This window comes from Acomys minous (genome assembly GCF_964271855.1).
Source record: "Acomys minous genome assembly, chromosome: 3".
Classification (NCBI taxonomy): domain Eukaryota; kingdom Metazoa; phylum Chordata; class Mammalia; order Rodentia; family Muridae; genus Acomys; species Acomys minous.
This window is the reverse complement of record NC_140485.1, coordinates 87,867,026-87,890,017: the sequence shown is the minus strand read 5'-3', so window position 1 is coordinate 87,890,017 and position 22,992 is coordinate 87,867,026. Positions and strand designations below refer to the sequence as shown.

General features: G+C 37.5%; 1 protein-coding gene across 4 annotated transcripts in view; it reads right to left on the bottom strand.

The window, feature by feature from the left end:
• The window catches only part of GRIK2 (glutamate ionotropic receptor kainate type subunit 2), a 655,703-nt gene that overhangs the window by 252,933 nt on the left and 379,778 nt on the right, over nucleotides 1–22,992 (bottom strand). For all 4 annotated transcript variants that reach the window (XM_084776934.1, XM_084776935.1, XM_084776932.1 and 1 more), the window contains exons 9-10: nucleotides 21,698–21,805; nucleotides 10,358–10,471 (exon numbers count right to left, since the gene is read on the bottom strand). In XM_084776934.1, the coding sequence (XP_084633060.1) occupies nucleotides 10,358–10,471; nucleotides 21,698–21,805 (222 nt within the window). The remainder of the gene's footprint in view (nucleotides 1–10,357; nucleotides 10,472–21,697; nucleotides 21,806–22,992) is intronic.

Here is a 22,992-nt window from a genome sequence, read left to right as displayed (position 1 = left end):
TGACCCACAGCAGAGTGCACAGTCATGGGGATTTCCACAATACTGAACAGAAGGTTCAGACCCAGAGATAGGGACAGAGCTGAGCCAGTGTAAGGTGGCTAACAATGCAGGTCCCAGGAAACTTCACCAGGAGCTAGGGAAGCAGAAAGGAGGCTGTAGTTGACCCAAGGTAAGTCGTCTATATTATAGTCCTAAAGAGACCTGTACGACTACTGAAGAAGAAACAGGCCAGAGTTGCTGGGCTTAGGGAATCTAGGTGGAAAGACACACTAATAGTCAGTGGAAGATATGAAATTATTGGAGGATGTTAATACTAAGAAAGTAACTGGGACTTCAGACAGAAGCTGAATCTTAGAAGACAAGTCATAGAACCCTTTATCTTAAGGAGCATGGCTCTTCACCCCTGATAACCCTCCCCTGATCATAGTAAATGCCTCTTTTGAAAGAACAGTGATCAGAATTTAAGAAAGAAGGAGGGACGGAATGAAGGAAGGAAGGAAAAAAAGAAAGAAAAGATGGAAGAAAAGAAAATCTAGCCCAACAAAATATCTAAATCTAGATGTAGAAGTCTCAGGAAAAAAAAAGACAAATAAGGCTTGTTTACTCAAAAATTACTAATTCTATATTAATGATCCACATTGAGAATAATTTGAAAGAACTTCAAAACAAAAATTATAAAAGAAATGTACATCTATGTTCAAAGAAGGCAAAGAAGATAGGAATGTATTTAAAGAAAACAAAAATGAAGAGCTGAATAAAATGAGTTCAAGGTATATAAATAGCATTCAATAAGTAGATAGAATTACTGAAGAAAAACCAAACTGAAATGTTGCTCAAACAAAATATTCACCTCCCCCCACCCCCACCCAGCCCTGTGGCATGTTCCCTTCCCCAAGCTTAGGGAGTCTACTGCCATGCAGCACAAAGACTCCTGCTGTACTGGCCCACTGTACCACACACCAAGAGCGATGTTTAGATCCTGAGTGGGCCTCTAAAATTTCTAGTGGCTTTCTGACAGTCAGTCCTCCTTCTGGCTTCAGGGGAGTCAGACCCTCCTTACCTCCCTGGGCCTGTGAACACAGGAGATACAATAATGACTCCTATTGGCACCTCAGAGAGAGCTGTCAATATTGACCAGTACTAACTCAGCTGACTGCTATGGAAAATGACACCTTTCATGCCTCAGAATTCCTACTGTTGCTACCATGGGAGCTGTTCATGATGACAACCTTTTCTGCTTCAGCCTTCACAGTGGACACTGTAAAATTTGGACACTTTGTAAAAGTGGCCAGACTTTGCCTGAGAAAGCTCCAGCAGCCCAGCTTCTCTCCCAAACCCTCTATAACTGCCAACTCTAGCCTCTCAGTAGGAATATGCTAATTTGGGATAAATAAAATTCTGGACTAAAACTCAACAATCCCTGGTCAGAAAACCTGACCAATCTCTGATCTTCCCACTAAAACCCACCAATCTCTAAGCCATAGAACTGCCCAATCCACGAACAGGAAAGGCTACCAATGCCTGAGATTCTCCTCAGCGCAGGTCTTGAAGTCTCACTAACCAACACTCTGGAAGTCTTTGTTTCAGAAAGGTCCACTCCCTAAGAAACTCTTATATAAAGTTGGTGAGTGCCTGGTTACTGGCTGCCTTTTCCTGGAAACTGAAGCAGTCACTCTTGTATTCTTCCCTCCTGTAAGTGTCTTTTAAGAGATGTACTGCCTGCTATGACTCTCCCATAGGAATAAGCAAGGAAGAAGAGAAGAAAGTAGAAAAAAAGAAAGAGTGGAGGTCAGGCCACAAGGATCCCGAGGTCCTCAGGGTCTGGGGAAACCCTCTCCTAGGAGCTGCAATGTCTGGTAAGAACTGGAGCTCTAGCTCCTAGGCTCCTTAGCTCCTCAGATGCTGAGACACTCTCCCTGTGAGCTGCAAAGAATACTGTAAAGTAAGACAGTACAAAATTAAAATGTTTATTTTCATCCTAATAAAAAATAAAAATGCCAAGAATATGCATGAGTGTTTGCGTATATGTGTTGGTAACTTATAAACCTTTTTTATTTTTTATTTTCTGTAACTTACAAACCTTTAAAAATTAAGATAACAGAATTTTTAAAATCATTCCTAATTTCGTTAAAAATCTCAAAATTTTCCTGGTTTTCATCTTTATTTTTAAATTCAATTTATTTTGAAAACTTCATATATGAGTACAACACCTGTATTCCCCACTTTCTTCCCAATTCATGACCTTCTCTTCAATTATTCATATTATGAATATACACACAGACACACACACACACACACACACAGAGAGAGAGAGAGAGAGAGAGAGAGAGAGAGAGAGAGAGAGAGAGAGAGAGAGAGGCCCCAAAAGGGGGCTACTGAGTCCATTTAACTATATATGTGAGCATGTTTCCAGAGATAACTACCCGGTATTGGACAATTTATATGGGAGGTTATACCAAGCCATTTATCACCTGCTCTTTATTTTCCTAAGGTACAACACCATGGACTATTCCCTGCCTGTATTGTCGTGTCCACTGTTGTTGTCAGTAATCAAGAATGTTTAGGCAAAAATACTTTTGATTTTTAATGGAAAAAATTTCCAGGTCATGTCTAGGAGCACTTAGCATAACCCTAAAATATGTACCCTGGAGCTCTTATACTAAAAAATGTCTTCAATAAAGTGGTTGTATACAAAATCAACTCAAAAAAATAATAGCCCTCCTATATACAAAAGACAAATGGGATGAGAAAGAAAGCAGTGAAATAAAACACCTTTTACAATAGCTACAAAAAAAAAAACTGTAAAATATCTTGGTGTATCTCTAACCAAGCAAATGAAAGACTTCTATGAAAAAATCCTAATGTCTCTGAAGAAAGAAATTGAAGAAAATATCAGAAGATGGTAAGATCTTGCATGTATATGGATTGATAAAATAAAATTGTAAGTGTGGCCATCTTACCAAAAGCAATCTCCAAATTCAAAACAATTACCATCAAGCTGCAAAAATAATCCTTTATAGACCTTGAAAATACAATTCTTAACTTCATATGGAAAAACAAAAAGCCTGAATAGTTAAGACAATTCTGTACAATAAAATATTTTCTGGAGCTATCTCCTCCCTGATCTCAAACTGTAGAATAGAGCAACAGAAATGAAAACTGCATGATATCGGCATAGAAACAGCCTGGTAGATCACTGGAATCAAATCAAAGACCCAGAAACCAACACACTTATGGAACTTGATCATTGATGAAGAAGACAAAACCATACAAAGGCAAAAAAAATTTTTTTCAACAAATAATAGTAGTCTAACTGGATGTCTACATGGATAAAACTTATCACCCTGCACAAAAACTGAACATACACCAGATACACTAAATCAGTTAGAAGAGAAAAGGGGGAAGAGCCTTGTTCTCATTAGGACAGATGACAATTTCCTGAACAAAATTCAAGTACCTCAGGCTCTCAGATAAACAATTAATAAATGGGACCTCAGGCTGGAGACATGGCTCAGCCATTAAAGTCTAGGCTCCTAAATAAAAACAAATAGGGTAATGATCCAAGATGGCAGTGATCGGTGTGGACAGCGTTTAGAAGCTCCAGTAAACATTCAGAGAATTTCACAGAATTCTGAAGCAGGAACACTGAAGTCTCCAGACCAGTGCAGCAGGAGTGCTCCACGGATAGAAGGGACCAGGGTGCAGAGGACCTGCATGCCCCTGCACATGAGACAAATGAGGATTTTCACAGGCCAGAGTGGCAGCAATGGCAGCGGCAGCAACAGTGGTGGCTGAGGTTTGCAGCTCAGAGCCCTCCAGTGGAAGTGATTGTTTTGGTGGCTGTTGGGAGTTGCTGTGGGAGAGGGTACTCTGGGCAGGATTTGGGCCATATCACATGGTTTAGGCTCAGTGACTCAAGCTCAACTTGGCACGCAGCTCATGCCCTGAGACAGAAACTGGACTCGGCGTGCAGTTTGGCTCCTGAGACCCAAGCTCAGCTCAGTGCACAGTTTCGTCTCTGAGACTCTAGCTGAGCTCAGCACACAGTTCCACCCCTGAGACATTAGCTGAGTTCAGTGCACAGTTTTGCCCCTGAGACGCTAGCTGAGCTCAGTGCGCAGTTTCGGTCCAGGGTCCCTAGCTAGACTTGGTGGGCAGGTTGGGTCCAGAGACCCTAGCTAATCTTTGTGCGCAGTTGAAGCCCTGAGACTCTGGCTGGACTCTGTGTGCAATTTGGGCCTGGAGTCCCTGGCTGAATTCAGCACACCGTTTGGGTCCAGAGTCCCTGGCTGAGATCAGTGCACAGTTCTGCCACTGAGACTCTGTCTGAGCTCAGCATGCAATTTGGGGCAAGAGTCTCTAACTGCACTTGGTGGTCAGGTTGGGCCCAGAGACTTGAACTGACCTTTGCACACAATCCTGGCCTGAGACTCTGGTGGGACTCAGTGCACAGTTTGTGTCAAGAATCCCTGGTGGAGCTTGGTGGGTGGTTCGGGCCCTGAGACTATAAATGACCACGCCATGAACTTTGGGTCCAAAGTCCCTAGCTGAACTTGGCACACAGTGCCAGCCCAGAAACTCTGGCTGGACTCTGCATGCAGTTTGGGCCCAGAGTGCCTAGCTGAGCTTGGTGTGTGGATTGGGCCCAGAGTCCCTACCTGAACTCGGCAGACGGTTCGGGCACTGAGAATCTAGCTGAGCTCGGTGCATGGTTCTGGCCGAGAGTCCCTGGCTGGACTTGGCAGGCAGTGTGGGCCCTAAGACTCTAGCTGAGGTTTGCGCAGTCCCAGCCCTGAGACTCTGGCTGGACTTGGTGGGCAGTTTGGGCCCAGAGACTCTAGCTGAGCTTGGCAGGTGGTTTGACCACAGAGAACCTAGCTGAGCTCAGAGCGTGGCTTGATCCCTCCTGTAGTCCCTGGCTGGACATGGTGGGCAGTCCCAGCCCTGAGACTCTGACTAGAATCGGCAGGAAGTTTGGGTCCTGAGACTCTAACTGAACTCGGCTATCTCAGTGTGTGATTTTGGCCCAAGACCCTGGTTGGACTTAGTGCTAACTGGAATAAGTGCATGTATTAGGCCCTGAGACCCATTTGGGTCCAGAGACATGAACTGGACTCAGTGTGTGGACAGTTTGGACCCTGTGAAACTAACCTGTACTCTGCAAGCGGTTTGAGTCTTGAAACACTACTAGGAACCACAGACCAGCAGAGCATCAAAGCCCCAGGACTAAGGAAATCTCAGGGAGACAGGGAGTAGAGTGTCATCAGACCACCTCCACCTGACCTGCTTCAGTCCCTAGAGAGCTCTGGTGGCACAAGTTGACCCAGAAGGCTGTGGACACTTTGGCCTCACCCAATGCACATTCAGAGACCCAGAATGATTTCCGGACCCACAGTACAGGGGAGCTGGGGATCACAGGCTGTGTGAATCCAAAACAACAGGGCTAGCCTCCTGCCATCAAGACCAGTGAAGCATCAGAGATTCTGGCCTAGGGAAATCATGAGAAAACAGGTGAATCTCTCATCAGACTCCTTCCACCCAACTATGGAAGCTACCCAACAAAAACGTAGATGGCAAGATGTCTAAAGGACAGCGTAAAAACCCAAAACAATATGGCATCTCCAAATCCCAACTATCCCAAAGAAAACAACCCAGAAAACTCAAACACAAAGGAAATACAAGAAAATGACATCAAATCCTTAGTAATGAGGCTGATAATGGAGGAAATGAATAAAATTCATAATCAAATGCAGGAAGACGCAGTCAAACAGGTGAAGACATAGAAGAGGTCCTTAGAGAGACACCGAATAAAACTCAGAAAAAGACAAACAATCAGAGGAGGGAAATCAATAAAACAGTCCAAGTTCTGAAGGCCTGTAAAGAGGTAATGGAGGAAACTCAGTAATATACAATCAGATGAAAGAAATAAAAAAATCAGTTCATGATTTGAAGATGAAAATTGATTCAATGATAAACACACAGACAGAAGAAAAACGGGAACATGAGACCTCAGAGAAAAAGTCGAGCAACACAGAGGTGAGCTTTTCTAACAGAATCCAAGAGATGGAGGAATGAATCTCAGGTCTAGAACATATAATCATAGATCTTGAAGCAACCGTTAAAGAAAATGATAAATCTGGAAAAATCCTGACACAAAACATCCAAGAAATCAAGGACACCATGAAAAGAAGAAATCTGGGGATAATAGGCATTGAAGAAAGAAAGGATATCAGACTCCAAGGCTCAGAAAATATTCTCAACAAAATCATAGAAGAAAACTTCCTCAATCTAAAGAAAGAGATGCCTGTTAACATGCAAGAGGCTTACAGAATACCAAATAGAATAGACTGGAAAAGAAAATTTTCCAGTCACATGATAATCAAAACACAAAATATACAGAACAAAGAAAAATATTAAAAGCTGCAAGGGAAAAGGGCCAAATAACATTTAATGGCAAACCTATCAGAATTACACCCGACTTCTCAGCAGAGACAATAAAAGCCAGAAGGGCCTGGACAGAGATCCTGCAAACCGTAAGAGACTACAGATGCCAGGCTAGACTACTTTATGTAGCAAAATTATCAATAACCATTGATGTAGAAAACAAATTATTCCTTGACAAAAACAAATTCAAACAGTATCTATACACAAATGCAGCCTTATAGAAGGTATTAGAAGGAAAACTCCATCGCAAAGGAAAAAGCTACAACCAAAACTAAACAGGAAATAGATAACTACACCACGGCAAAAACACAACTACACAAACACTTGACTAGAACCAATATCAAAATTAAGACTCTTAACAGTCACTGGTCATTAATATCTCTCAACATCAATGGTCTCAATTCTCCAATAAAAAGACTAACTGAATGGATGCATAAACAAGATCCAACATTCTTGCCTTTAAGAAACACATCTCACCCAAAATGATAGACATTACCTCAGGCTAAAAGGTTGGAAAAAATATTCCAAGCAAATGGTCACAGGAAGCAAGCAGGTAAGCCTTCACTTACCAGGAAACTGGGACAGTGGGGAGGACATCCTATTGGGATTCTAAATGAGAGAAGCAAGGGAGAATGGCAAAGTAGAAGGATCCAGAGGGTCCTAGAAACCTACAAGTAGAACATTATGATAGGCAGATTTGGGCCCAGGGGTCCCATTCAAACTGTGGCACCAGCCAAGGACAATATATACAGTAGCTATTCCACTCCTGGTCCTATACTTGAAAGATGTTCCACCATACACCTATGTCATTGGCTTGGCTATGTTAAAGCAACATTATAAGTAAGCCAAGATCTGCAAACATCCTAGATGACACTCAACCGAAGAAAGGATAAATAAATTATGCTACATTTACACAATGGAATACTACTTTGCTATTAAAATCAAAGAAATCTTTGAGGTAAGCTGGGTGTTGCCAAGAGTTAACATGTCTTTTTGTCGAAGAATCTTTAATTTAATAAAAACATCTTTAAATTCCACATTCTATAGGTCTCTGAGGGTTTTTCCTTTTTTAAATAATTTATTCAGATTACAACTAAATTGTTATCCCATCAGTTGTAGCCTATTGTTCCTCCTTCACTCCTGCTTTCACCCTATTCACCTCCCCTAGGTCTATTACTGAGAGGGACTTGCTGGCTCACTATATGGTCATAGACTATCAAGTCTCATCTTGATACCTTGCTTATTCTTTATTTGAGTGCCATCAGGCTTCCCCACCAAGGGGAGGTATTCAAATATGAGGCACCAGAGTTCATGTAAGAGTCAGGCCCCATCTCCACAAAGCTGTGGAGAATGTCCTGTGCATTGGATAGATCAGAGTAGGGGTTTGATGTTTACTACTTATATTGTCCTTGGTTAGTGCAATAGTTTGAGCAGATACCCCTGGGCTCCGATCCACCCATCACGATGTTCTTCTTGTAGGTTTCCAGGAACCTCTGGGTCCTTCTATCTTCCCATCTCCTATATTTCTCTTACCTAATGTAGCAGTAGAAAGACTTACATGGTATATACTCACTTATAATAGGGCACTAGCCCAAAAGGCATGTCCCACGAAAATCTTCACTTACCAGGAGATTGGGATATATGTGAGGGTGTCTCTGAGGATTTTTAAAGGTAGCATTTTCTGTAATTTTAAGCTAATTTTTGATTCATTAAAATTGAGTGTTAATATGGATGGTATTTATCTATGGCATAAGAAATTATCCAGGCAATGGTGGCTCCCTCCTGTAATCCTAGCACTCAGGGAGGCAAAGGCAAGTGTATCTCTGTGAATTTGAGGAGATGCTGGTCTAAACAATGATTTCCTAAAAGACAAAGCTACACAGAGAAACCTTTTTTAAAAAACAAAACAAAACAAAAAAGAAATCAAAAGCTATAATGTGTGATTATTTGCACTGTGTAATTTCTCATTAAAAAGAGATAGAGATATGCTCAAGTTCAGGCTGTTTTAATACAATGTAAATGGGATAATAGAATATTGTGAGTATAAAGCACACAGCTTTTCACCCCACTTCCCCAGCACACATCGAAATGAGCAGATTAATTATAGTCCTTCATAGAATGGACACATCAGAAATGAGGCTAGAATCATAACTGAAATGGGAAATAGAAGGAGATAATAAAGAACTGACTAAAGGTTTGGCGTCCGAAATTAGAAGACATATTTGGGATCTTGATTGAGAGAAAAGAAAGGCCTAGATTATTGAAGTTTGTAGATATTTTAGGCATGATCTTTAGTCTGTAAGCTTTTTGGGATTCTCATTGTAGAGAAAAGTTAAATTATGTTTCTCAGGCACCCTCAATAATGTTTAGGAAGATAATGTTCATATAAACAAAGCAAATATAATATTAATTCTGAATTACATGTAAGTGAAAACGCAATAATGTCACAAATGGAGAACATTTGCAAAGAAAAGCAAGCAAGGCTTAAATAATCACAATAGAATGGTACCTGGCTATCCCAGTTTAAGCAGAATACAGAATATGGAATTCCTGATAAGAAAATGAAAATAATATATGGGAAAAAATTAAGACTGTACAAAAACTTGAATGTCAAGGATAAACTTTTTGATGTTTTACTGATCATTATGGGGTCTTTAAAGTTTTGTATAACAGGAAAAAAGATGGCTATTAGCAGAAGAGATATCTGCATGTGTACTGAACAGTCCAAACATAAAGTTGGGACAGAAGGACAAATGGTTCCTTGGGCAAGAAGTCAAGTGTTTCCTATAGTGAAGCTTTGGCTGAAGAACTGTTGCAGTTTGATGAATAAAGAGTTATATTTGAAAAAAGGAGATCTAATATAAACCTGAAAGACCTCAAAGCTTTAGATATGGTGCAGAAGAGTCTGAAGCTACAGAAGAGTCTGGAACCTTAACTAGGGAAGGACTCAGAAACCCAAGGATGTTCAGTCATTGTTGCCAGCATTGATTCATTATCGAAAGCTTTTAACACAACCTATTATATCTTGACATGCCGCCAGTTGTACCATCCATTTTGTTATTAAAATACTAAAATATTATTTATCCTGAACCTGATTTTTCACTATATTCATACTTAGATATTATAGATTGTAAGTTTTTAAAACGGTTTCCTGAAACTATTGCTTCTTTTCTCTCTAGTCAAAGGAGACATAAAAAGGACACTATTAAGTTATCCTACAAGTAGAAAATACTGACTAGATAACCAAAGAGCTCCTACATATTTTAAAATTAAGATTCTACTTTGAAAATGGCATGAGTGACCAATACTGGAAATCTAATTGAAACATATAATTAGAATATTTGTAAAATATTAATTTAGTTATGGCAGTAGTGAAAATATCTCTCGTTTCAAATACACATTCTATTATATATCATAAAAGAAATAAATAAAATAAGAGTATTACTCCAGGTGGAAACAATAAAACTGAAAATAAAGCTATGGTGTAATCATTATAGAAAATATTGGAAATAATGGCTATGTAATATGAAATATATTTTCAGCCAAAGAACACAGTTTATATTTTGCTGTTGATTTAACTGTATGCATCTTCATGTCTATATGTTTTTCAAATCCTGACATTAGAAATTCATCAATAGCAACAAATACTATGGAAACATAAAGATTTCTAATAATAATTGAGAATGTTTTAAACAACCCAGATACTTTGAACATTAATATGTCTTATATTACTGAAGAATAACAAAATAAATTTCTGACTGAATTAATATTGATTTTTTTCTGTTTTATAGTAATTGCTAAATGACTGTAGGATATTTTGAATTCTTTTCATTAGTATTCCCACTAAAATGTGTTTTTCTATCTACATCATGGTACCTACATTTTTTAAAATAATTGAAATATAATTACTTACCAAAATGGTGGTAACTATCAAAGAACGATTAGACAATGAGTCTGTAATGTTGGCTGGTTTTCCTTTCTGACTTTCTGTCATATTCAGGCCACTGGCTGGATCCCAAGTTCCAATCTATAAAACAGAAGACAGTGTACTTTGTCAATATTTTGTCAAGCACCTGTGAGAGAGTGCTGCAAGGGAAAGTTAAGACTGATTAACACTTACTGTTTACCTCTGAAGCATTATGTGCCGTCTTTAAAGAATAAGTTGCTTGTTTTAATAAAGAATCCCTGCTCTTTGCTATTCTCCCATGCTTCTCTCATCTAGAGTCCCAATAGGATGCCCTCCTCTCTGTCTCAGTTTCCTGGTAAGTGAAGACTTTAGAAGGATCCAGAGGGTCCTAGAATCCTACAAGAAGAACATTATGATAGACAGATTTGGGCCCAGGGGTCCTGCCCAACTATGGCACCAGCTAAGGACAATACAGGCCGTAAACTTCAAACCCTTACCCAGATCTAGCCAATGGACAGGACATTCTCCACAGTTGAGTGGAGAGTGGGGCATGACTTTCTCATGAACTCTGGTGCCTCATATTTCACCACGTCCCCTGGATGGGGAGGCCTGGTGGCACTCAGAGGAAGGATAGCAGGCTACCAAGAAGAGACTTGATACACTATGAGCATATACAGGGGGAGGAGATCCCCCTCAGTCACAGTCATAGGGGAAGGAACTAAGGGAAAAATGGGAGGGAGGGAGGAATGGGATGATACAAGGGATGGGATAACCATTGAGATGCAATATGAATAAATTAATTTTAAAATATCTTTTAAAAAAGAAAAGAATTAATAAAAATAGGGTACAGATTTAAACAGATTATTGTCAAAAGAGGAATCTAAAATGGCCAAGAAACACTAAAAGCAATATTTAACATCCTTACCTTCCCATCAAATAAATGTAAGTTAAAATGACTCTGAAATTCTATCTTACACCTATTAGTGAAAACTTACTAAGATGTATAACGGTGATCCTAATAACATATCCAAATAATGAGGAAGGTGGAGTCTCAAGCATGCATAACACATAGCTAATAATTTATATGTGGTTAAAAGAATAAGGTAAATTCATCATGAGGAAGCTTAAATTTTTACTGGTTAGCATTGACCTAAAGTACATTCATAACTGGCTCTTGTGCTGTAGTTCTGTAATATTACCTACACAGAGGTTAAGAAGAAAGACCAGCAGCAAAAGACTTCCTTGTGTCTTTTTTATATTCATGTATTGCTTTGTTCAAGCTTTTTATTTTTATGATTATGATGTTTATTATCATCACTTTATACTGCTTTCCTAAACTACATTTGTTTCCTGTTTTATTTAACTTATTATATGTGAGAACTTCCTATGTGTATGCCTTATTTATATCATTTCCACTCTGCTACTGTTTCCTAACTTTTTCTACCCCAACTCTTCTCTCAAATTCATGATCTCTACTTTTTAATTATTGTTACATGCATACACGCACACGCACACACACACACACACACACACACACACACACACACACACACACTATGCTACATTTGATAGGTATTTTATGGTGTGAAGTATTCAAGAGAAATATTTTGTGTTTTATCTCAATAAATAGACTATTTCACTTTACATGTTGACAGTTTTCTTAGAATAATGTCCCTTTGATATCACATTGATGCCTTTTGATGATATCTCCAGTTTTCCAAATATGCATAAGTCATCTGTCTTAGGCATGTATCATTTATATTAAAGGTATATGTCAGCTTTGTTTAAGCAAAATTACTGGACATGTTTTTTTCTTCTCTATAGAATTCTAGTAATATGATGACTGTCAATAATACCAAAAACATCCCCGAGCAGGAATAAAATAACTATTCCCAGATAGGCCTGGAAATACGAGTCCTAAAATTTACTTAAACATAAGAAACAGTTTCAATTAAAGTATCCATTTAAAATGACACAATGGAATCTATCAGATTTTTCTTTATACAAGGAAATTGAAATGTTCTAACAGAAAACCCACAGGATATTAATATTTAAAGAAAATCATTTTTTTAGTATGAAATTATAGAGTTGGGGTATATCAACAGAATAGAATGGCTGCCTACCGTACAGCACATCCTCATCTCTGGGCTTATATCTCAGCACCCGTGTACATGAATGTACTGAAGTACACATCCAAATGAAATATTATCTTTATTATGTACATAGTTTTATATAGCCTAAGACAAATTTATCAGTCTTGAACAAAGCTATAGCAAAACTTCTACAAGGAAAGCCTTGTGATGTAATGAGAAACTGTACCAGAGCATACATGTCTAAGTAATAAACTGTGACCAACCACATGACAGATAAACTATAGTTTGTCTTGTATATATTACATATCCATCTGTAGGGAAAGGTTATTCTTAATAGTACTTCTGAGAGCATGGAGAAGTTAAAGACTGAAACAGTAGTTTATAAAATGTATTGACTGATAGTTAAAAGATGTTTATGTTTTGATTCTCTTGAACAGACATACGTGAAATATCCACTTCTTTTTTAATATTTTATTAATTTATTCATATTAAATCTCAATTGTTATCCTATCCTTTGTATTTTCATCTATAGCTATTACTAAGATAGAGTGATCATAGCTCAGTGCTCTGATGATATCACACAATTCTCTCGCTCTCTCTTTCTCTCTCTGCATGTGTGTGTGTGTCTGTGTCTGTCTCTCTGTCTGTCTGTCTGTCCATCTGTCTCTAATGGGAACTTACTTGTTATTTCTGGCTTATCTTCTACATAGTTGTAAACATAAGAAATGTGGGTTTCACACACCAACAGACACTTGATTTTTTAAAAAGAAGCCCAAGCTATGTCATGGAACAAAAAGAGCATATCAACAAATGGTTCTGGTCTAACAGGATGTCTGTATGTAGAAGAATGCAAATGCATCCATATCTATCACCCTGCACAAAACTTGAGTCCAAGTGGATTAAAGATATCAATGTGAAACTAGACACACTAAATTTCGTAGAAGAGAAAGTGGAACATAGCCTTGAACTCATTGACACAGAAGACAACTATCTGAACAGAATACCAAAAACATGGACACTAACACCAACAATTAATAAATGGAACCCCATGAAGCTGAAAAGCCTCTGTATGGTAAAAGACACCATCAAAAGGACAAAATGGAAGCCCACAGAATGGGAAAAGATCTTCACTAACCCTGTATCTGACAGAGGGGTGATGTGCAAGAACTATCTAGAACTTAAGAAAATAAATATCAACAAACCAAATAACTTAATTAAAAATGGGGTATAGATCTAAACAAAGAATTTTTGGTAGAAAAAACTTTAATGGCCAGGAAGCACTTAAATGTTCAACATCTTTAGTCTTCGGGGAAATGTAAAGCAAAACGATACTGAGATTTCATCTTACACCTGTTCAGAGTGGCTAAGAACAAAAATTTAAGCAATAGCTTATGCTATTAGGGAATTCAAGATGGAAGTCCACGCCATTGCTGGAGAGAGTTTAAACTTCTACCAGCACTTTGAAAACCAATTTGGTAGTTTCTCTGAAAATCAGAAGTAATCTATCTCAAGACCCAGCTATACCGCTCCTGGGAATATACTGAAAAGATGCTTCATAATTCCACAAGGACACTTGTTCAACTATATTCTGTTGATAAAATCTTATTATATATTTAAATAGTCATAGCAGCTTTATTTGTAACAACCTGGAAACAACCTGAATGTCCATCAGCCAAGGAGTAGATAAAGAAAATATGGTACATCTACACAATAGATTTTTACTCAGCTGTTAAAAACAATGACATCATAAATTTTCCAGGCAAAGCTGTCCATGGTGGTACATGTCTTTAATCCTAGCACTCAGGAGGCAGAGGCAGTTGGATCACTGTGAGTTCAGTGCCAATCTGGTCTACAAAGTGAGTCAAGGACAGCGAAGTATAACAGGGAAATCCTGTCTCGAAATACCAAAAACAATTTTTCTTGCAGGCAAATGAATGAAACTAGAAAGGAACATCCTGAATGAGCTAGCCCAGATTCAGAAAGACAAACACCATATGTACTCACTTATATTTGGATATTAGCCATAAAGTACAGGATAACAATGCTATAATGCCCAGACCAAAAATAGCTACATAACAGGGAAGGCGTAAGAGAGGATGTTTGAGTCTCACTTAGAAGGGGAAATAAAATAGACAGAGGGTGGATTGAGGTAGGAAACAGAGTGGGAGAACGGGTGGAGAGGGGAACAGGAAGGATCAAGTTTGGGAGGACTGAGTGAAAGAGAAATAGAATCAGTGGGTAGGTTGACATCTCTGAGACAAGCTAGAAACCTACAACATGGAAACTCTCGGGAATCTGTGAGAGTGACCATAGGTATGACTCCAAGCAATAGGAAATATGGAACTTGAAATGGCCACCTCCTGTGACCAAGGAAGACTTCTAATGGAGGGATGTGGACACCAACCCAGCCACAAGACCTTTGATTGTCCAATTTTTCCTGCCTATAATCTGAGTAGTCATTAAAGCAGAAATTGAGGGAATGGCTAACCAATGACTGCCCGAACTTGAGACCCATTCCATGAAAAAGAGCTCACTCCTGACATTATTAATGATATTCTGGTATACTTGCAGACAGGAGGCTAACATAATTGTCATAAAAAATATACAAACAAAGCAGAGGCCTATAGCCAAACATTAAGCAGAGCTCAGAGAACCTTGTGGAAGAAAGGAAGAAGACTCATAGGAGCCAGAGAGGTCAAGGATACTACAAGAAAACCTACAGAATCAACTAACCTGGGCCCATGGGGGATCATAGAATCTGAACCATCAACCAGGATATGTATGGTCTGGACTTAGACCACTTACACATACATAAGAGATGTTCAGCATGGTCTTCTTGTGGGACCCTCACACTGCAAGAGCAGTAACTGTCTCTGAATCTGTTGCTTGCATCTGGATCCTGTTCCCTCAACTGGGTTGCCTTATCTATCCTCAGAATGGGAAGATGTAGCTAGTCCTACTGTAACTTGATATGCCAGGGCATGTTGATTTCCTTGGGAGGTCTCCCCTTCTCTGAGGAGATGTGGATAAAGGAACAGGAGAGGAGATGGAAGAATTGAGAGGAAGAGGGAGGGAAAACTTCAGAATGGGAAATGAAGTAAATAAAGTAATTAATGAAAACAAGAATTGTGTTTATTTTTCCTATCAAATATTTTAAGTAGGTTCATATTTCAGAAGTTAATAAAATGTGTTCATTACTTTATTCTTTGCTACAATCCATAGCGGCATGATTAATAACTTAAGGAATCAATGTTCACTATTGGCTCACATCTCAATTCAGTCTGTCATGGAAGGAAGACTTGGCAATAGGGGCATGAGACAACTACTCACACTGCATCTAGTCAGGATGCAAAGAGGATACCATATTTCAGCATGCTCTCTCCTCTTTTATTTAGTCTGGGAATGTACCCAAAGGTACAGTGATGCCTACCTTTATGATAAGTGTTCTTATCAAAACTTTCCTGGAAACAATATAAAAAGGCTTTCTCATGGGTTTGGGTTTTTGTTTGTTTGAGGGGAGTGTTGTTGTTTGTTTGTTTGTTTTCCCCAAACACGATTCTATACCTTCTCAAGTTGACATCACAAGTTTACAAGTAGAATCTCATAACAAAAAAAGGCTTCCTTTGTTGGTCACATGAATCATTTGCAAGTTGTTTGAATAACATGCACTAAGCTTCAGATTTCATCCACAAAACCCCGTAAGTTAGGCATGATAATGCATGCTTTTAAGCACTCAAGAGAGGAAGGCATCAAGATCAGAAGTTCAGCATACATGAGGTCTGTCTAAAAAGAAAGAAAGAGAGATAGGGGGAAGGAGGGAGGGAGTGAGTGAGAGAGGGAGGAAGAGACAGAGACAGAGACAGAGACAGAGGGGAGAGAGAGAGAGAGAGAGAGAGAGAGAGAGAGAGAGAGAGAGGGAGGGAGAGAGAAAGAGAAACAGAATAGAAAAAGAAAATGATAACAATAATGAAAACTAAGTTCACTCAACTCAGCTCTAAAGTCACCAAACTCTTACACAGTTCCAATATAGTTCCTGATTCTTAAGCTGGTCTTAAATTCAAGAAAATCTTTTAACTTATATAAATCAAGAAACAAGCTGCATATTTCTAATATATAATCAAAAAAGTAAACGTTTCATTGCAAAAAAGATAAATTGAGACATAGTTAAGAAAATTTGGAGCAACACAAGACACAAGCTTAGCACGAAAAATATCAAATTCTACAAATGCACATCCAACATCAGGGAATCATGATGATTATTGCAGTTACAAAGGACTAGGCTGGCCCAACTTCCACTGCTCTGTTGTCTGCATTGTTACATTGTATTGTCATGTCAAGGACCTGGAAAAGAACTGTAAGCAGATTACACTTTCTAGATATATCTTCTGCCAAATAAATTAGTATTTTATAAGCCTTGCTGAACTTCTCCAACCATAAACAGAAAGCAGCTAGATATCACTTCTCAGCTCCAAATAGAGTTCTTGTTTCTTTCTGAGATCCAATAATCCAGAAAGAATTCTATTATGCCCATTTACCTCTGCATTATAATCTATCAAAATTACCCAAGAATGTTCCATTAACCTCTATACCCAGTATTTTAGTCTAAGGTTACAAAATAATCTATATTCTTCCTATGAACAAGTTCCAAAGGCCTAAGAATCACATGATCATGTTTATCTTTCTATGTCTTTTTCTTGCTACAAAAAAATATCTAGTACTTTACTTACCCATTGCTGTTTTAGCCAGTTTTTGATCAAAATAATTTTTATTCATTCATTAAATATTCCTTTATTTAATCTTATGTAACAACTTGGTGTAGTACAAGATACTTTTACATAGTTTCTTTATTTGTCCCACCCAGTTGTTGTAAAACAGAATTAATAGTGCTAAGATATACAGGTTGTGCCAGGCAGTGGTAGGGCTTGCCTTTAATCTCATCACACAGAAGGCAAAGGCAGGAAGATCTCTGTGAATTCCAGGCCAGCCTGGTCTACAGAGTGAGCTCCAAGAGAGCCAAGGTGGCACAGAGAAACCCTGTCTCAATTTGTACTCCCTGCATACATAGGTGATTAATTTATTTCTTCTGAAGTCTCTGATGGGCTTGAAGACCAGATACTTTAGTTTAGGGGTTATGATCTTTCTAGGTCTAGATAGATGTTTTAAGTTGATACTGAAAAGATATGAAAGATATTGGTCTACATTCAGAATTTTAGACTCACCAAGATAGGAAAGATATTTTTTCAAGGATGCCTAATACAAATTGTGAAAACACTATGAATGTAACAATTGATTATTGTTTTGTGGTTCTTCTTGCTGTAGGTAGTTTGTTGTATATGTGTGTAGTAATATAAATGTATATGTAAAATATTTAATAAAAATTGTACAGAAAAAAATCAAAACAGAAAAACAAAAATCTCCAGCATATGTTTTTGTAAAGATTGTTCTACCATATTATTTTATATACCTTAATAATCTTAATTACTTCTGCTTAAAAAAACCCTTCATATTAACTTTTTGAGGTGAAAAATTGGAAAAGATAGGTTGAGTAAGAGAATAGATTTCCAACACTCAAACCATCATGAGACTGGGCATGTATTAAAGCCCTTTCTATTACATTCTGAATTGGAAATTCTATCAAGGTAGGAAGCCAGCCTTTGCATTTTTGGATTGATGATATGTTTTAGAACAAAAATAAAATCAACAAGATAAATTACTCTTCATACATAGAGAAAGCTGTTGACCCAGAGAGAGTTGAGGACACTTTTAAAGACATAAAATATTACCCATAAGTATACATTACTAAAGATTTGAGCCAATTATATCTGAATGAAGATGCTCATTCATTGTAACCTCTTTTTATTGTAAGAAGTGGCTAATATTTTCTTTCTACAGTTAATTTTCCCATTTGCTTTTTTCTCCAGATCTCCTATTTTTATCTTCACAATCAGTGTCTTTCTTATTTGCCATGTGTCTCCTTTACTTTTCTTTCTTTTTTTAAAATATATTTTATTAATTTATTCATATTACCCCTCAATTGTTATCCCATCCATTGTATCCTCCCATTCCTCCCTCCCTCCCATTTTCCCCTAACTCCCCTCCCCTATGACTGTGACTGAGGGGGATTACCTCCCCCTGTATATGCTCATAGGATATCAAGTCTCTTCTTCGTAGCCTGCTATCTTTCCTCTGAGTCCCACCAGGCCTCCCCATCCAGGGCACATGGTCAAATATGGGGAACTGGAGTTCTTGTGAAAGTCAGACTCTACTCTACACTCAACAGTGGAGAATGTCCAGTTCATTGGTTAGATCTGTGTCGGGGTTCCCCATAGTTTGAGCAGAAACCTTGGGCCCAGATCTGCCCATCATAATGTTATTATTGTAGGTTTCTAGGACCCTCTGGATCCTTCTGTTTCCCCATTTTCCCATGTTTCAGGGAATATTTTTTCTTACTGGTTCTATATATCCTATTTCCACTTCAAATGCTTTTAAGTTTATGACCTCATACCAAAAGTATTTGGTTATGATATTTATATAGGTCCTACATATGAGTTAAAGCTAATATTTTCACTCTAGCTCATACTTCTGTTTTACATATATATGTATGATTACGCATATATAAAATGTTTACTATGAGATATCCTATGAAATATCTTTATTCATATTGTCTCATTATGAAGTAGGTCAATTTCTACTACTTAATATTTCCATTATTCAAAGGATATTCTAAGTACATCTCCAATGTGATTCTTCAGTTTTTCTAGAAATATTAGTCTATTCCTTTGGGGGGGAGTTGGATCAAATAACCATAAGTTAAATATATATATATTAATGCATATAAAAATACTAAGCTTTCAGTAGTAAGTGGAAGCAAGCTATGGACATCTCATATCAATATCCATAACTCATACTGTTTTACTTTACTTGAGTTCTTGAATTATCACATATACACATCCACCGTAGGTCTTTTGATGAGCCCTTTGGACTACAAATGAAAGTCCTAAACTTTTCTTAATATTGGATCAAATATAAGACTGGATCTTGCTGGGTGTGGTGGCACACGCCTGTAATTCCAGCACTGTGGAGGCAGAGGCAGGTGGATCCCTGTGAGTTAGAGGCTAGCATGATCTACAAAGTGAGTCCAGGACAGCCGAGGCTACACAGAGAAACCCTCTCACAAAAAAACAAAAACAAAAAAACCCCAAAAAATAATAATAAGACTGGATTTTTAAAATGTAGAATGCAGCAATTTATACAAATTTACACATTGTGGCCAAGAGAAATTTGTCCTAAGTTTACAAGGTGCCCCTACATTTCCAAACCAGATAAGAGATAAAAATACAAATTAGGTAATCACCTCATTATATTTACAAAATGTATATGAAACACTTAACACTATTTATTGTTTAAGACCAAACAAACAAATAAAGACACTAGACTAGAAGGAGATGGTGCCCACTTATCCCCATAAGGGACACAAGTCAAAAACAAAAATACCAAATCTACACAAACAAACAAGCAGAACCCCCCCCAAAACACTATGAAGAGTAGAAGACAGTGCAGAGGTCCAATGGCTAAAGCCGTGGGATTTCTTATGATGTAGCTAAAATGCTCTAGGATTTATTTGAGCTATGTGTTCACATTATTCTGTGTGGAGGACTGTCTTGAGTAGGTGTAACAACTGTCAATAAAGCACTGTTCATCCAATCAGCTGGGCAGAAGAACAGGAAGTGGAAGGCAGGGCTTCCTGGAGAAGGGGAAGAGCTGAAAGTTTACAGTTAACAGTTGAGAAGGTTGACAGTTGACAGGTGAGAGGTGGGGGAGAGAAAGATAGGATTGACAAGTGCTTGGGATATATGTAGAGTATGAGGATTAGAATAATTTATTTTAGTTTATTGTTAGGTTAGTAGCAGTTTAGATTCTGCCCAGCATAGTGCTTGCAGCTTTGAATTACCCTTCAGTCTCTTTGTGTCAGTTATTGGCTTCCTAGACCAAACAGACATTATTTATTTGAACAATTCTGAGCAAAGACACTGGATGTTTTAAATGGGTGATTATGTAGAATAAAATCTGTTAATAAAAGAAAGAATATTTTGATAGTATTTACTTTTCTGATTTTTGCCTGGAATGTGTATGAGCAAGAGTGCAATAGGTCTGACTGTGACGTGTGACTGTGTGTGAATAAGCATGTTGGAGAGCAAGTGTACGTGATAAGGCTGGGTCTTAATCTGAAAAATCTCAGTAGAAAGAAGTAATTGTTCTTTCACCTGAGTCATATATTGGTTATGATGTATGCACATTTGTTTTCATAACATTATAAAATAAATATCCATTTTTTTCTCTTTTGAGAAGTTTGAGCTATCATTCAGATATACTGGTTAAATAATGCTCAAAAAATTCTTATAAATCAATACCATATGCAATTGCTGAATGATATCTGCTTTACTATCTTTAAGGAAAAACTATTTCAGCAAAATCAAGCATTTTAAGCTCTTGTAAAATATGTGATACCTGGAGTCTTCAATGAACTTTAAGGATACAGATAATTGATATATCACAAATACTAACACATTTTTGTAATCTGAATACTATAGTATACTATAGCAGATATAGTATATATTAGATACATTAGATATAGAATACTATAGTATAGTTCCTGAACACTAAGTACAGATCAAGTAAAGGTGATTTAGTGTACCATTTTGATTCATATACCCACTTAATTTACTTTTGTATATTAACTTATTTGTTTCATTTTAAAATGGCCTACCATGGTTTTCCATGGTTTTGGGTTTTTTTTGTTTTTGTTTTTTTTTGTTTGTTTGTTTGTTTTTGCTTGGTTTGGTTTTGGGGTTTTGAGTTTGTTGTTGTTTGTTTGTTTGGATTTTTTCCATTTTAAAGCCCAGTTGAAAGTAGGGAACAATTACAAGTGATGTTCAACACCAAAATGGTAGTCACAAGCATCAGTACCTCTAGATTCTTCAGACCTTCATAGACACTAGGCATGAATATCGTCATGATATATAGATGCAGGGAAATATTCATACACAGGAAAGTGAAATAAATCTTCATAAATTAAAAAATCCTTTAGTCTTAATTATTAGCTGTCAATTACTGTACTTAATATTATATATTTGAAGATTATATGGAAATTACTTAATAAACCTAAGGAAATATGAACTATGACTTTAACAAAGTTTTTTCATTATCAAGTTTCATATAATCATTAAATACATAAAAAGAAAATCTTACATACCTTTTCCAAACCTTCCTCCTTGAGACTGATTACATCCAAATCAAAGTCTGTCCGTAAGCCATTGGTTTTGTTAAAAGTTATTCTTCCTGTGAGGCCTTCCCAGTGGGCCTGAAAAAAAAATACTCATAATTAAAAAGTAAGTAAAAATAGGAGAAATGATGAGTTTCCATGATCACAATTGAACCAAGATATGTTACCTCTCATAAATGATATTTAATCATATTTTATGTGTTTTCCTTGTGAGATATGAAGGAATTATTCTCTCAATAGCTTTTGTTACCTCTCATAAAAAGATATTTAATCATATTTTATGTGTGCTTTCTTGTTAGGTATGAAGGAATTTTCCTGTCAGTAGCTTCTAAATTCTATGTGAAATATAAATGTTCAGCTATATTATCAATGTTTATAGATAGGGTTTTTCTTAGATGTGTATACTTATTTTTGTTTATACACTGAATATCATGTGACAAAGAAAAATAGCAATGTATAGTATATGAAATATTGAATATATCACTCAGTATTATTCAAAATTATAATTAACTCTCTAAATTCATAAGAGTATAAATTTATTATTATGAAAAATAATTGAGACCACAAGAGTCTGTTGTACTTCTTTAGTTAACAATATTCCCTTATAATAATCAATATTACATTTCCCTGAAGAAGAAAGGAAAAAATATACCATAATTGTTTTGTACCAGGCTGTAATGCCTATATAATATGTTCTCAGTGAAAATGGAGATAGGATTGCTTCCTCAGTCTCTGTGAGCCTCAATGAGCACTGTTTAATGTTTTTGTAGGCTGTTTTCTCCTTGTATCCTTGATTTATTTTAAATTTTTTATTATTAATTTATTTTTGTTACATCTCAATGGTTATCTCATCCCTTGTCTCCTCCCATTCCTCCCTCCCTCCCATTTTCCCCTTATTCCCCTCCCCTATGACTGTTCCTGAGGGGGATTACCTCCCCCTGTAAATGCTCATAAGGTATCAAGTCTCTTCTCTGTAACCTGCTGTCCTTCCTCTGAGTGCCACCAGGTCTCCCCCTCCAGGGGACATGGTCAAATGTGAGGCACCAGAGTATGTGAGAAAGTCATATCCCACTCTCCACTCAAGTGTGGAGACTGTTCTGACCATTGGCTAGATCTGGGTAGGGGTTTAAAGTTTACCGCCTTTATTGTCCTTGGCTGGTGCCTTAGTTTGAGCGGGACCCCTGGGCCCAAATATGCCTATCATAATGTTCTACTTGTAGGTTTCTAGGACCCTCTGGATCCTTCTCTGTTGCTATTCTCCCATG